Here is a 15,257-nt window from a genome sequence, read left to right on the forward strand (position 1 = left end):
TGAGGCTTCCCGTTTCTTTTCATCTGCTTTTGTTCATTTTCAAACGGGTAGTAAGTGGTAGTCAAAAGTACACGTGGCCTCGGCTGTGGGCGGACTCGGTCGCGTGACGAGTTCGAAACGAAAAGGTCGCTCAAAATATGCGTCACAAGTGCCAATGTGCGACACCTGGTGAAATGATTTATTGAGCTCATCGTCCCACGGGAGGCCAACCATGGATAAATCCATGAAAATATGTTTCTGAAGACTGAAAACAAGTTTTAATTGCAAAACAAACATCGCTGCCATTTTACAATCGTGTGTGCAGTTGAAGATGACATCTACAGTAGCCCTGATGTGATGACGCTGTGAGCGGAGCTGAATTGAACAAAAATCACAAGAACTAGGTAAAATAAATAATTCCATTGGCTCTTATTTTGCAAATACATATTTTACAATATATTAAGTTAAACAGTCATTTTTAGGAAGCTGACTGCGTGCTCTACACGCAAAAAAAACTGAATGTATTAAAATAACAGACATCAAATGTTTAGGTTTGCTTTTTTAGGTGGATAATTTAGCTTTAATTTCATAAATACGAGGAGGACTCAAATAGACATCTATATAGTTTATTTGAATGCTTCAAAAAGGTGTCTTTTTTTGTTACATGTATATTTTTCGATAAAAATGTTTTGTGTTCTCTGTAGCAGTTAACTGAATGATGAATAAAAGTAAAAACAACAACGATATATGCAGTGTTGTCCTCAGTTTAGCTTTGGAAGAGCCATAAAGTATGTTAACTTGTCTTCATTTTGTTGTGTTGGTAATGGTCACTTCCGGTATTGGCACACGGGGGGGCGTGGTTTGTCACCGATTGATAATTTGAGACAGCATGGTCACGTCACTCGCAGCAGCTCACTAGTTTGGACAAAAAAAAAAAAAGAAGAAAAGTGAGACGCCGATATGTTCTGTTGACCGTTACGTAACATGTAGGTGTGTCGTGTGGTTTAATTGCATTTTTGTTACGTTTCTGTTGTGTTCCTGATTGTGTTCAATAAATAGGGAACATTTAGCTTGAGCTTGCCTGCTGTGATTGGCAATCGATGCACACGACTGAAAGCAATTCAATTAACTCTTCAATAAAACAATACTGTGGCGGTTTGTACATGGTAAGAGATCACAAGCGGGTAAAAATTCAAAGATTGTGCTGTAATACATGCTTTTCACCAGCAGGTAGCAGTGTAGTCTTTCCAAGGAGAGCCCTTGTCGACTCCTCATCACTTCAGTATTGAGCGTAGTAAATCATTGAAGTTCAAAACGTTTAAATAAACAATCGATTCTCTTACTAAAACATAATCAGGTTTTTAAAAAGAAGTGTCTTACTATTACGGGGGCATTAGGCCAGTTTATCCCACTGACTACTATTTACTTAAACTCCAAATATACATTTGGAAACTATAAAAAGAAAAAAATCCTGTCACTATGCTGCTTTGGAGGTCATGTCAATCTATTTGTGTTGTTTCCTTGTTTTCATTTTTTTTCTTTTCCGCAAGGCGATAAAGATGGTGGGAAAGCATTTTTGGGGACACAATGAGCTCCTGCGTATGTTTTGACATTTCAGGGCTCAACTGTCCTATGTTTATTTTTGTGCTTGATGCAGCAAATGCAGGAGAAGGTCCTTATTTGGTCACAAGAGGAAAGTCAGGCCAGTCAAGCCTATCGTCCTGCAGCAGGACCACCTTGTTGCCTCCTCTCTGTCATCTGCTCTTCGTTAGCGCGGCACTATTTGCACTGGAGCTACACACTTGATAAACAAGTGGACCACATTACTTATTTTTTCACATTTGCATATTGTATTTTAGTTCTCAACTTCACATTTTTTTTCTTATATGTATTTTATTATATATATATATTTGATAAGGATATTTTTCAGTGTTATTTGTTTTTGTATTTTAAAACCTTTTACTTATTTTTTGATATATTTACTAATTTATTCAACAAATTGTACTTGTCCTTTTTTACTTTAGTTATTGAATTTACTTAACCTTTTGCTTCTAAATTGTTTTTGTATTTGACTTATTTTTCCATTTTATTTTGGTAAATTATTTTTATTTTTAATGGCATAATTAAATTTATGCATTTTAAGTTTTTTAACTTATGTATTTAATTATGGTATGTTTTTTTAAAATTACAAATTTTTGTTTATTTTATTCACTCATTTTTTCAAATATACTTACGGTATTTTTACTTTTTTATTTTTATTTTTTTACCCATTTTTACTGATTTAATTCAGTTTTACTTGTTTCCATTTTTACTGCCCTAAAATAAGTAATTTAATCGTATTTTGTCTTTTTTTCCTTATTTTTAGTTGAGTAATTAGATTTTCTTTATTCATTTCTTTTTTTTTAGCTTGTCTTTGATTTTTTTTATTTGATCTATTTTTAGGAAATGACTAATTTGTAGCTTTTTGACGTTCTAATTCTTATTCTCTGTCATTTAATGTAAGCTCTTTCTTGTATTTATTTTATCCCCCCCAAAATACAATGGCTTTAAGGAAATATAATATGATGGAAAATGACAATGGAACTGTATATTTTTAGGGCCTTTTCTCAGAGATGCAGGAGAAACTTCGTTTCCCCCTTTTGAGGCGTCTTGGAATCCACACTTCATTCTCGTTACATGTCAATGAAAAGACAGACAATAATAATGAAGACAACCAATGATTTTAATTGTTTTAATATCAAGATTTATTCATTTATGAATTCAGCTACACAACTTTGTGTTTGTTTACAGTAAAAAAAAAAAAATGCATGCAAGAACACTGGGATATTTTCAACCAGCAAAACAACAGCACCACATTTGAGTTTCCCAGCCTAGTTTTTTTAAATTCATTTTTGTTGCTTTATGTGTTGGATACGTCTTTGTAACGTTCTGTGTTTTTTTTTGGTTTTTTTTTGTCTTGTTTTGTTTGTTTGAGTATGTAAAACTTGGTCAAGCTATCTGCCGTGCCAAATACTCAAATTCTTCACAACTTGGTGTTGACCATCTGTGTAGTATTTTGTAGCGGTTGGACCAAATCTGTAGTAGTTTGTTTTTGAAGGCTCCTTGGAAATGGCCAAAACGACCCTTTCGTGACCAATGCCATTAATCCGTTCCGACCGCCTCAAACAACCCAACACAAAATATTGCAAAATGTTTTTTGTTTGTTTTTTTTTTAGTTGAAATATAATTTTAGAATATTGTACATTTTAAAGACACTAACAATTAAATAGAATGTGAAGAATGAAACAGTTTGTGCATTATTCCTCCATTGCGGTTCCTTTTGGTGTGCGTGACTTGGCCACAGGGGGGGCAGTATAACACAGTCATGCAAACAAACGAACAAGACTGTCACAAGCTGCAGTACTATTACTAGTCGTTTTTCGCAGAGGATAAAGAATATTTCCCTGTGAGTATTCTTATATTGTCTGTATGCATGTGTTGATGCACCATTTGTGTTAAAATATCGTTGTGACTGTCGATGCTATTCATTAACCTGTCTATGTTAACATTAAGCTAGCAGAAATATTGGCCAAAAATGTTGGGTCGCTTGTACCTCAAGCCACCACGATATACACTTTTGTAAAATTTTGGGTGGTGTGCCATGAGATGTTTGTAATGGAAAATGTATGCCTTGGCTCAATAAAGGTTGGGAAACAATGATGTAAAAGGAAAAAAAAAAACATTGATTAAATATTTACGGAAGTACACCTGTGTTTCTTTGTAAGGACCTTTTTCCGTTTAACCTCAAGGCTAGCATGTCGCGGCTAGCTCGCTAGCTGGCTAACATTTTTACAGCTCATTCCCAGCCTTTCTTTGACTCCAACGTGGTAGACTAGACGCCTCTAATAGCGAAAAGGTCTCGGCCGTGTTTCGGGGCGGGGCTGTCCAAACGTTGCCCCACCCCCCGAGCCCACGCCATCGAATCCTCTCAGATGTCCTGCGGGACGTCCTGATCTCTGTAGCCTGAATGCGGAAGGAAAAAAGAGCAGTGTCTTTTCTTGCTTAAGGTACGAAACTTCATCAGGTATAATGGGCCCCTGTTTATTGTTTCTTTTTAAATATTCTATTATAGTTTAGATTATTGTACATATATGATTATATTGCATTATTCCTGTTTATATATACTTATGAATCTATATTTGTATTATGCAAATGTTTTAAGAGTTCTGAGTAAAAAGTGTGTTATAGCACTGACGTGAGGGTCTAAACCGGCCTGTCAGGGGTCATAGCGCCACCTGTTGCTTTGGCATGCACATAACAACCTGCATTTATTTTACTATGACAATTACAGTAAGCTGTGGAATTTGGTTCTAGCTGTGATTTGTGTGTCACAAATTCCCTTGGGAAGCGTTTTTTTTGCGAGCAACTGGACATTTTTTTTGGGGTGGGGGTGGGGGGGGGGAAGATAGAATAACCTACCGTCAGAAACTTCAGGAAGAAGACGTGGGAGAGAGGAAAGAGACCGTTAGTGCTTGAACATCACCACCATGACAGGCTGAAACATCACCTGACAAGCTGAAACATCACACACGCACAAACCGCATTCGTCGGATCACGCCCGGGTGGGGGAGGGGGGAGCGTGGATGAAAAAGCGACGTGGGAGGAATTAACATGAGGGCAAAAGATACGGCAAAAAAAGATGCGGTAGAGACGGCAGGCGAGCGTGCGCGAGGAGGGGAAGGATGCTCATTAGGCGGAGGCAGAGGAAGACAAGAATGGATTGATCATCAGGGAGGGGAGCAGTGACATCAACTGATTACGAGAGAGAGAGAGAGAAGCAGAAAAAGAGGGAAGACAAACCAAAACCAGACAGTTACCACCTATCCTAGCAATTAGGGCTGTCACTAGCCAATCTTTTTAGATTCTCGATTCTCCTATTGATGATGGATCAAATAATCGAATAATAATCACCCACCCCACTATTACTAGAATTTTTTTTTTTTTTTTCAACCACTAACATGCATTCTATTCTCATTTATAAGGGATGGACTACTATCCTTAAAACTGCACATGTTGGTACTGAGTGTCTGGTATAAATTCGGTTTTAGACCGCAAAATGCTAAACGGTTAGCATTCGCTATTAGCATTAGCGTGCTGGCGATTACCATTTTCAGTCAAACGCTAGCTACTGTTCAGTTTACTCATACTTATCATGTTATATGTACATTGCACATGTACAGGTGTCTTAAAAATCACGTACAGATGTTCCGTTGTCCTTTTTGGCAAAATTGGTCTGGAATAAATGTTTGTGTGAAACATGGGTTCCGGCGGCGCAAACACGGGTTCTGGCCGTTTTCTTGCTTTTTTTTCGGTCCCGGCGGATCTTTGCGGCAGAAATTTTGTGTCGACTTAGCCGAATTTTTCATTTTTTTTCACCCAGCCCTAATCGCTAAGAACTAAGAATTTCAGCTGTGAAAGTAATAGCACACGTCACACACTAGACGCACATTTTTTGCTTTGATGAGTTGGAATCTGTTCATAAAATGCATGGTACGTTAATTAGAACCATGTCATTTTTTTGTTTTAGTGAGTGCAGTATAAAAAGGAGACGTTGTTCCTGTCTATGTAACTCAAAAAGAACAAAACTGACTTTTCATCTGGTGTTTAATTTCAGTTGAATGTGCAAATAAATGTCAGCGTTGTGACTGACTTGCGAGGATGACCATGTCCATGCCCCAGAAGATGCTCATGATCCAGCCCACCATGATGACGGCCGTCGCCACCTGGATGAGCGCCGCCGCCACGTTGAGCCAAAAGACGCAACAGACGCCGCGCTGGGCCGCCAGCTCGCTGCGGGCGCCGCACAGCACCGTGAAAGCTGAGATGAAGGTACCTGCGATACATGCGCAAACGTCGTCATCCTCATTTATTAGACGTTACTCAAAATATTGCTATGATGAAATGCGCAAAGGTATTGAGGCAAATATCAGCAGTTGTTAAGAATTTGGGCGATAACATTGGTCGGTCGTTTACTGGAAAACTGACGTGGTTTACTGTGGTCTGCATGGACATACTGACAAATACAGCTGCTTATGGCTTTTACCGTTGTCTAGAAGTTGATGCTTACATGCGCCAATACTTGTCGCTGTCTAACTGATCAACATCATAATAATACAGATAGGTCCCCCCCTCCCCTGTATTAATTATAAAATCCACTAAACAGTAGTGTCTCATTCAGAGATTTGGAAAGGTGACAAAAGCAAAAAGTGCCAGCATGAGGAATGCGTGGTGGGCGATTGTGGCTTTTTTCTTGTCACGCTGGTCGAAGCAAACAGTCGCAGCAGGTGGGACGTGTGTGTGTGTGTGTGTGCGTGTGTACATGCGTGTGTGTGTGCGTCATTTCACCCGTGCATCTTTACAAATGATTTACTTGGTTTTACAAACTGTTAGTTAGTATGCAGCAATAATAATAAAAATTCAGCCATTCTGTCTGATGTGCGGTGGCCACGGCAATGGCGGGCGGGGATCTCCTTATTCCACGCGAGTCGCGTCTTCGTCGGCAAGATTTCTTAGCTGATCTTTGAAAGGACAAATTGTTCCATGTTGTTCTTTAAAGACTTAAGTAAGTGATGCGTGCTCACTATGGCAACGGAAGAGATGCTCAACTCCTGATCAAAGCACTGTAGCATTAGCACGATCAAGGTATTATTTAAATGGTCGTTTTCATACGTCGGTGCTTTTAAGATCTTAAAGATGCAAAAGTAGGTGATGCGGGGTCACCGTGGCAACGGCACAGATGCTATCGTCCTTATTACAAGAGCGAGGAAAAAAACAACAACAAAAGAAAGTCCGACATGATGTGCGTGTGGATCGGGACTTTGCCCTCGCATGGCTGTGCTAGAGTGCCTCGTTGTTGGCCGTGGGTGTGTGCACGACATGGAGAGAGAGGCAGAAGGGGGGGAGGGGGGGAAGTCGGACATGACAGCCAGCGTGTGGACAGGTACTTGGGGGTGCCATGGCGGCTTTAGAGTGCCTCGTTGTTGGCTATGTGTGCGCGCATGGAGGCTAAACGGATATATTTTCATAGCTCAAACATGTACTTACTGTATGTGTGAGCAAAAGAAACATGCTCGACCAAGTAGCATCCATTTTTGTTGCTTGTTTTTGTTCACGAAATACAGTGTAAAAAAGTGACGTGATTGGCTTTTTTAAGATCATTTTTAATCACGTTCCTCTTGTGAATGAAATACAATAATTAGAAATCTTTCGCCGATGTGAGATTAAGTCGTGCATTTGGGAATATGAACATCAGTGTGAGTTCCACAAGTATAGCGCGTAGCAATAAGAAACAAAAAAAATCTTAAATTGTTGTGTTTGTGTTCTCTGCGCGAAAGTCTCTCGGATCCTTTTGGAGGAGATGAGCGAGCGTGTGGGATACGTCTTGCGTGTGTGTCGCCGTGTGTGCGCTTGTCCAGATATTAGCCGGACTAATGACTATAATTCAACAAAGAAGTCTCCGAAGCGCCCACTGCTCGCGTGGGAGGCCAATGATGGAGTGTGAAAAAGACGAGCGAGAGAAGTAAACGCAGACAATCGAAAGAAAGAAAAGGAACGTGTGGTCGTTTTGGGTGTGGCTACCCACAATGCATTGTGGCGTTCTAAATTCCAAACTTACAATTTAGCGTAATTGTAAAATTAGTGCGAGAAAGCTCACATTTTAGATAGACACAACAAAAACACCCATAAGGTATGAAGTGTGATGTTTTAAAAATTACATTTACATTCTATTTAAATGTTATTACTATATGTTTTTATGAGGTTCAATATTATAGAGTGCTATTTTGCAATTTTTTGGGGGGCGAAGCTGAAACGATTTAATGGCATTTCCATTCATTTCAATGGGGAGAGAAGATTTGAGATGAGAGTATTTTGAATGAAGTGCGTGGTCACGGAGTGAATTAAACTCATATCTCAAAGTCCCAGTTGGCCGCCGTACACAAAAAACTCGACATGATGCACACATGACACAAATTGCAAAAAAATTATGTTTGTTGTTTTTGATAACGCTGATGATTGTGCGATCTCTTTATGTATCCTGACATCACACACACGCACACGCGCACAAACACAGGAGCGGATGCTGGCCTCCAAACGTAATTACACATGATCAAATCTGATTATTTTATTCTGGCCTCCAGGTTGGATAGAACAAAACATGCTGCGTTCACTCGCGCTCACTTGTTACTGAACAGCATTGATACACACATATACACACACACACACACACACACACACGACTAAATTGTATTCATTTTCAGACAGTGTTGTCAAGGCAACTGGTCGCAGCCATTCAATGAAATGTCAAGGCATTCAGGCAAAGCCACACACACACACACACACACACACACACACAGGTGCTACAGACAATTTAGTCAAGCCGACGTGTTAAGTCAAGATGGCCGCCAACGGGAGTGGGCGTGACCTCGGGGGGCTTTAGCGCGTCGGCCGCCTCGGCCGACTTTCATTTCTGTCGAAGGCGCACGTCTGTTTGTGACATTGTCAAGCAGGCGAGAAATCAGAGACGAAAAGTGAGGGATTGAAGCCGGTTTTCAAATTGCGCGCTGTTACGCCACTTCCCCAAGAAAAGAACTTTATATTATAGACATCATTTTGTGTTTGGTTAAAAATAAAATTGTGATGGCATTGAAATTGTTTATTTATGTATTTATTTTCAGGGGTGAAATCCCCTTCAATCTAAATTAGTTTAAAAATGTATGTTTGTATTCTTAATGAAATAAATACATTTGGATTCGTTTTGTAAATTTTTTTTTATTTTCTAAAAAAAACAAAACTAAGGTATTTTATTAGATTTACATATTCATTCATTTATTTAGTTTTAAATGATTATTATTTTAATTAAAAGTAATAAATGTCATTTGTAGACTGGCATTTGGTGAAAGCACATCTCGGATGTATTTAGCCTCTTTGCGTGCCGTAGACGCTGACATTTGGATTTTGGCCTGTTTTCTTGCCGCGTCTCCTCCCCCATCGGCGGGAAGACCAAAATAATGAGGTCGCAGCTTTTGTTAGGATTCTGCATGAGGAGAACAACTTTACGTCCGTCTGCGTCATTAAATGGACTCTCATGCTGTTTAAACTGATATTGTACAGAATTATAATATGTGATAAACGTTGCCTACTTGCATCCATGGCAGTCTGGTCATCTTGGAAGGCCGGGATGCCTCCATCTTTGATCGCTTCTCAAGCTTTCATCCTTTCATCCTTTTTTTTTGTTTGTTTCCTCCTAAATGGGCATTCTCGGGTTTTTCCTTGTCTGGATGCGAGTCTAGTCTCGGGGGTTGTCATTGAGTTTTGTGAACTGCGGACCTGTGAAACTCTTATGTTTGTTGTCGCGTACTTATCCGCCGTCCTAGATGATGTCAAGAAAAAGATGCGATCATCTTTATCTGTAATTCACCGGCGGATATCTGCGACTAAATTGTAGATATGCGTAATGAGAACGCCAATACACGTGAATAACAAAAGTCACGTCGTTTGTCCGAGGCCAAACGATGTTGCAGATTTGTCTAATTGACTTTTGATGACACAAAACTGAGTTAGCGTTATCTTTATCTGTCGTTACGACTCGTCGCAATTACGTTACAGAAACCGCGCCCCGCTCAACTGTCGACTGCCAATCAAAGAAACGTCTTCCGTCTTTCTTTTTATGACTACACATCCGTACATGTTTGAAGTACAAAATAATAAACACTGGTCCAAGCCGTCTCTGGCGCACGGATTTTCACCATTGACGGAAATAAGGCCATAGAGCGCCACAATCCAGTCCTACATAGTTCTCAGCCTTTGCATGCTTTCAGCAATTCTCTTCAAACATGTATCATCTATTTAGAAACAAATCTCTGAAGTCACTTGACATGTTCTTTAAATAGTGTGAATATCACCGCTATCAAACTCAAAGCCCGGGGGCCAGATCGGGCCCACCACATCATTTTATGTGGCCCGCGAAGGCAAAGAATGTGTCAACTTCCATGATTCTTGCTGAAATCTGTTCCAAAATTTAAAATTGTCATATGTCGTAAATAACATTGAGATATGACATTTTTTTTGTTTTGTTACCAAAATTGACAAAAGTTAAAGTTAATTATTCTCTTTGACTTCTGATGTATCGAAATAATCGAGATAAAGGTCACTCACCTAGTCCGGGTATGAAGGTGTTGAGGAAGAGGCAGACGACCGCCAGAGGGAAAGGCATTGTGGGTATGGCGGCCCTAAGGGTTCCCTTCTTCTCGCGGACGGCCACCACCACGCCGCCCGCGACGGTCCCCGGCGCGGGGCCGACGGGGACGCCTTTGGCCCCCAAGTTGTCCCCTGCGACGGTCCCCTCCTTCTGTGCCATCTTCACTCTTATTTGCACTTAATTAAACGTCAACACAATCCAAAATACTAAAGTGTCGTAGTTTTAAAAAGTCTCTCATCTGTGATGCCGCTCATTAGGCTGCGGGCGCTCATGAAAATATGATATTAATAAGAATAATAACAACAGAAATTCCTGGATCGATGAGTGTAGTTTCCTGGGTGTTTCTTTCTTTTGGTCAAATGTGTTCTCAGCATTCACAGACCGAAAGAAAGCGCTCACTAAGAATGGTGCCCTCTTTTTTTTCCGACTCCCGCTCTCTCCCTCCTCCCGAGCACGTTGGCGCCATTTAAAGGGGCAGCGCGCTCCTTCACGTGCTCGTCGTCACACGGCAATGCTGAGAGTCCAGCCTTCACGTTCATCATGTCAATTATTCGCACTAATGCAATTGCGCATGAAAAATGTCTGAATGCTAAGAGTCGTAGGCCCAAAATTCATCTTAGTGTCAATGCTGAGAGACAATCATACTCAATGTTACTGTTGTTTGTAAAAAAACAAAATGTGAATGCCGTTAGACAAGTAATAGTGTTGTGCGTCAATCATGTATTTTGTAAATGCTGTGAGACAAGCATTCACATGAATGTTATTGTGTGTCAAAAATAAGTGACTGTTGTCAAAAATAATGCTGTTGTGCGTTGAATGCTGAGAGACAACCATTCACACTGACACATTGATAACGCTACTGTGCGTAGCTTGTAAAAGTTCAATGACAAGTATTCACACTAATCCGACTGATCATGAAAAATTCAGCGTGTGAATCCTATGAACCAAGAATTTTCACTACTTGTGTGTTCAAGAAAAAAAAGAAGTAAAAGTGCTGGGAGATAAGCATTCATGCTAATGTCAAAAATGTTTTTGGTAAATGCTGAGAGACAAACATTCGCACTAATGCTGTTGTGCATCCAAAAATGTATGAATGGCGTGAGACAAATATTTACACTAATGCTGCTGTGTTGTTAAAAAAAAAAATGTTTTTGGTAAATGCTGAGAGACAAACATTCGCAACAGTGCTATTGTGCATCCAAAAATTGTGAATGCCGTCAGACAGGCGCATGATTATCGTGTAACAAAATAACATTTTAGTGGTAATACTGACAGAAAAGTACCACCGCTCGTGTTAAAACAATGTGTAAGTAAATGCTGAGAGACGGGCGTTCCATCATACTCTCCAAAATACAATCACATTAACACTAATAATGTAATCATGTGTTAAGACATTATTATTATTTTGAATCCAAAACAATTGTATGAATTCTGAGAGAGGCACAAACCCGTGCAACAAGGCACTACTTCCGAGTTCCCAGTTGTACTCCTCATCTGTTGCTTGCCTGATTTTTCATTTAGTTTTATACTTTAAAACAGATCGTAACAAACATAAAGAACACAATAAGTATTCCTCCCTAACAATTTAATGACTGTAAATGGTCGTCTTGCTTCTCTCGCCTTGGTGTTCGTCTCCTAGCAACCTGAGAAGCTGCGGGTAATTACTCAGGCCCGATATTGATCTCCCGCATTTTTGGCTCCGTCTCCAATTTTAATTTCCTCTTAAGTCCTCGCATTAAAAAAAACGAGGATGACAAGGTCATTTGTGTCATGAAAAGAAAAGCAAAGCAGAGGCGGGTTACGTCTCAAAGGGCCAACGTGAACTCAGAATAAGCTGGAGCCTATCGCCATGGCAACATGAGAGGGTTGCGGGGGCGGGGGGTCAATGAGACAAGCTTAAAGTTGCTTTTTATGTTCAGTAATTATGGAAATTATTATTATTATTTTTTTAATGACTAGCATTAGCCTGATGATTTGCTGCCCCTTCATATTTTCTAAATGTGTGCGTATAGCTGCAAGCAAACGTTAATAATGTTCAGTAAAACGATGGGCCCCCCAAGCTGGTTTCACCTAGTAAATATGAAATTTGGTAGGCATGTCTATCTTAAGTATCGTCGCGGGCAACAAATGCGAGTACACCCCTAAGTGAAAATGTCTAAATTGAAGCCAATGAGCCATTTTTCTCCCCGGGGTCATGTGACGTGTTAGTCTTCCAAGATCTCAGGTGTGAATGAGGAACAGGTGTGTTGAATTTGGGCTTGGATAACCGGAATGGTTTTCTCGTGAAGCTCTGGAGAATGCCGTACCCGACGAGAGCGTTAAAGCAGTGGCCGCAAAAAACATGAACGTGGCCTCAATTTGGACAGTTTCACTTAGGGGTATACTCACTTTTGTTGCCAGCAGGTTAGACATTAATGGTTGTGTCTTGAAGTATTTTATGAGTATGATATATTTACTCTGTTAAACAAGCTGTACACTGACTACTTAACATTTTAGGAAAGTGCCATTTTTTTCAGTGTTGGACTATGAAAACATATACATTTTACATTACAAAAATGTAGGAGTTATAGTATAATTTTGTGGTGTGTACGTGTGTCCAGGCCCAAAAGAATCAGACTTGGAAAGCACAGAGGGGCTGGATCAACACTTTACGAAGTGGACAAAGAGCGCCATCTGCTGGCCAAAAAACACCATTAGGCAAGTTCAGATTTGCATATGTGTCAACTACACGAATGAGTATGAAGCTATTAAAAAAAAAAAAAAAAAATTGTCATTTTGAAGCAATTAGCGGTAATATGTTTCTATAAGAGCTCTAATTACAAATACAATACAGTTCAAATACTGTACAATATATAGGAAACAATCAAATACAATGATTTCACACAGCTAAAGAATATGAATATGAAAATGTTAATTAAATTTGTTACAAAATAATTATTGGTTAACAATGGTTTTGTAATTTGTTTTTTGAAGTATGAAACGTCTTAACAAGTGCAATCAACATACAATGAAATTGGTTCATTTCATATATTTAACCCCATTTCGAAAAAAGATTTTTAAAATGAAAAATGTGTAAATTATCCACCTTGAAGCATTGTTTGTGACTAGTAATGCACTAAATTTGGATTTAAAAAGTTAGTAAAGGAGTCAATAATGACATATAAACAATGCTGTTTTGAATGTTTGTTTCTGACATTTATGGGTAATTAATTAAGCCCCAGGTCAAATTGACCCATGGTCATTATTGCTGAGCCTAAGAGAGGAAACTAACAGGAGGGTTAACGTGTTCAAGTGTGTTTATGCACTCTCAAAAGGAACGTCAGCATAGCAACAGTTAACAACCAACCCTTCAAGAAGTTTGTCACAGTTTCCTCTCCGACGGCTGCCATTCATTAACGTCCCGGTGTCGCCACTGGCTTCTTGTGACTTCACACCTTCGTCCCTTCCCGGCACGCACACGCACGCACACACACGTGAAGTAAGTCTCGTCCCCCATAGGAAATTGGATCGCTGTAGCTAAAGAATCCCAAGAATGGATTGAGCATGGTCCTCCTTCATTAGGATACTTTTTAGTTTTTGGAAAATTCAGCGCCCAAAGCTAGTTTTGCTCAGCAACATAAAATTTGGCAGGTGTGATTGCCTTGAGTAGACCCACAAAAAAGTCTCAGGAAGCAATGCCCTAAAAGACACATGAAGTCAGCCATTTTGGTTTGAAGCGTCCACTTTTTGGGTTCGTTTGGCAGTTTTTTTTTTTTGTCGAAAGTTGAGCACCCAATCCCAGTTTCTTTGGAACGTGAAATTTCTATCAAGAGTTGACCTGCCAAAAAGGTTTCAAGAACCCATCCCCGAAAAGACACAGGAACTCGGTCATTTTGGTTTGAAGCGGCCATTTCGGTGTCATTTTGGCCTTTTTTTTTTCCTGCCTCAGAAAGCAGCATGAAATTTGGTAGGTGTGTCTTTCAAGAGTAGACCCACAAAAAAGTCTCAAGAATCATTGCCCAAAAAGACAGAAAGTTGGCCATTTTGAAATTGACATTTTAGTGTCATTGTCACCTTTCTTTCAACATCGAAAATAAAACCCTCATTTCACCTGGCAACGCAACATTTTGGCGGGCCTGTCAGCAATTTTGGTTTAAAATGGCCGTTTTGACCCTGGAGTCGATAATTTGTATTTCCGTGACTTCCCATGCGTGTTTACATGTTTAACGGTGATGTATAGCTTCCTCGTACACACAAACACGCACATCCATCACACGCGTTCTTGCGTCACTGGCATTTTACACCACCCAACAAACCACTTATTATATGCGCAGTACATTTGTATTTTTCCTCATGGGACAGATAAGATATCATCTCGTCCGACTCCGTGTCACTGTCTCATATTTCCAGGAAATACACACGTCCTCAAAATAACCTGTCACTTCCCATTTGGCCACATTTGCCCAAAACGTATATGCGCCACGGGGGCACGCATCACACTGATGCGCGCACACGCCCCACTGAGTTATTAGCGTGTGTGTGTTAGGGTCAACATGAGACAGGAAGTAGCAAACAAGAACTTCCCGAGGAAGACTATTGTCACACACACACACGCAGAAACACACTCACACGGACACACAATGTCAAGAAAAAAATCCTGGATTTTTAGTACTTCAAAAATATAAAATGGTAATTAGTCAAAAAAAAATAATTATCAGGTATATATTGAAAAAAATAAGATCACTCCCCCAAAAGTCGGGAAATAAATATTTACCAAAAAACAAACAAACAAAAAAACTTAAATGGCAATTAGTCATTGCTCAAAACAGGAAAAACAAATTAATTGAATTGTATTAAACCTTTAAAGGACAAATCTGATACATTTATAGTGTTGTTTTTTTATTCGAATGGTAATTTTATAATTCTAACGCATTTATTATATATACTTTACATCTTAAAACATTTCCCACTAACTATTTTTGCCTGTTGTACTCATTTTACGTGTATTTTATATTGTGCACTTGCACAAATTCTAGTGGTTAATCAATAAAAAGAATACTTT

General features: G+C 39.5%; 1 protein-coding gene and 1 long non-coding RNA gene across 3 annotated transcripts; one reads left to right on the forward strand and one right to left on the reverse strand.

The window, feature by feature from the left end:
• Positions 1 to 2,696: 2,696 nt before the first annotated feature.
• stum (stum, mechanosensory transduction mediator homolog) lies at positions 2,697 to 10,646 on the reverse strand. Of its 2 annotated transcripts, none has more exons than XR_009785491.1 (3): positions 10,174 to 10,646; positions 4,438 to 5,851; positions 2,697 to 3,981 (listed from the first exon to the last, which is right to left on the reverse strand). XR_009785491.1 is itself a non-coding variant. In XM_061754261.1 (3 exons), the coding sequence occupies exons 1-3, from the start codon at positions 10,373 to 10,375 to the stop codon at positions 3,947 to 3,949; spliced, it is 420 nt and encodes a 139-aa protein (XP_061610245.1). In that variant the 5' UTR covers positions 10,376 to 10,646; the 3' UTR covers positions 2,697 to 3,946. The 2 variants fall into 2 exon arrangements, 1 of the variants encoding a protein (XP_061610245.1); XM_061754261.1 differs by having other exon boundaries at positions 5,669 to 5,851.
• LOC133468401 (uncharacterized) lies at positions 3,922 to 15,220 on the forward strand. Its single transcript, XR_009785492.1, has 3 exons — positions 3,922 to 4,025; positions 5,633 to 5,847; positions 12,817 to 15,220. It is a non-coding gene; the product is annotated as an uncharacterized LOC133468401 (long non-coding RNA).
• Positions 15,221 to 15,257: the final 37 nt, after the last annotated feature.

Source organism: Phyllopteryx taeniolatus, chromosome 18, assembly GCF_024500385.1.
Source record: "Phyllopteryx taeniolatus isolate TA_2022b chromosome 18, UOR_Ptae_1.2, whole genome shotgun sequence".
Lineage (NCBI taxonomy): Eukaryota > Metazoa > Chordata > Actinopteri > Syngnathiformes > Syngnathidae > Phyllopteryx > Phyllopteryx taeniolatus.

Bases quoted from the DNA above. Each gene is read 5' to 3' on its own strand.
- stum (XM_061754261.1), bottom strand. From the start codon at position 10,375: ATGGCACAGAAGGAGGGGACCGTCGCAGGGGACAACTTGGGGGCCAAA. The intron at 5,852-10,173 runs GTGAGTGACCTT...CATGTATCGCAG, and splicing joins CACCTTCATACCCGGACTAG to GTACCTTCATCTCAGCTTTC. The intron at 3,982-5,668 runs GTCAGTCACAAC...TTCCGCATTCAG, and splicing joins GGACATGGTCATCCTCGCAA to GCTACAGAGATCAGGACGTC.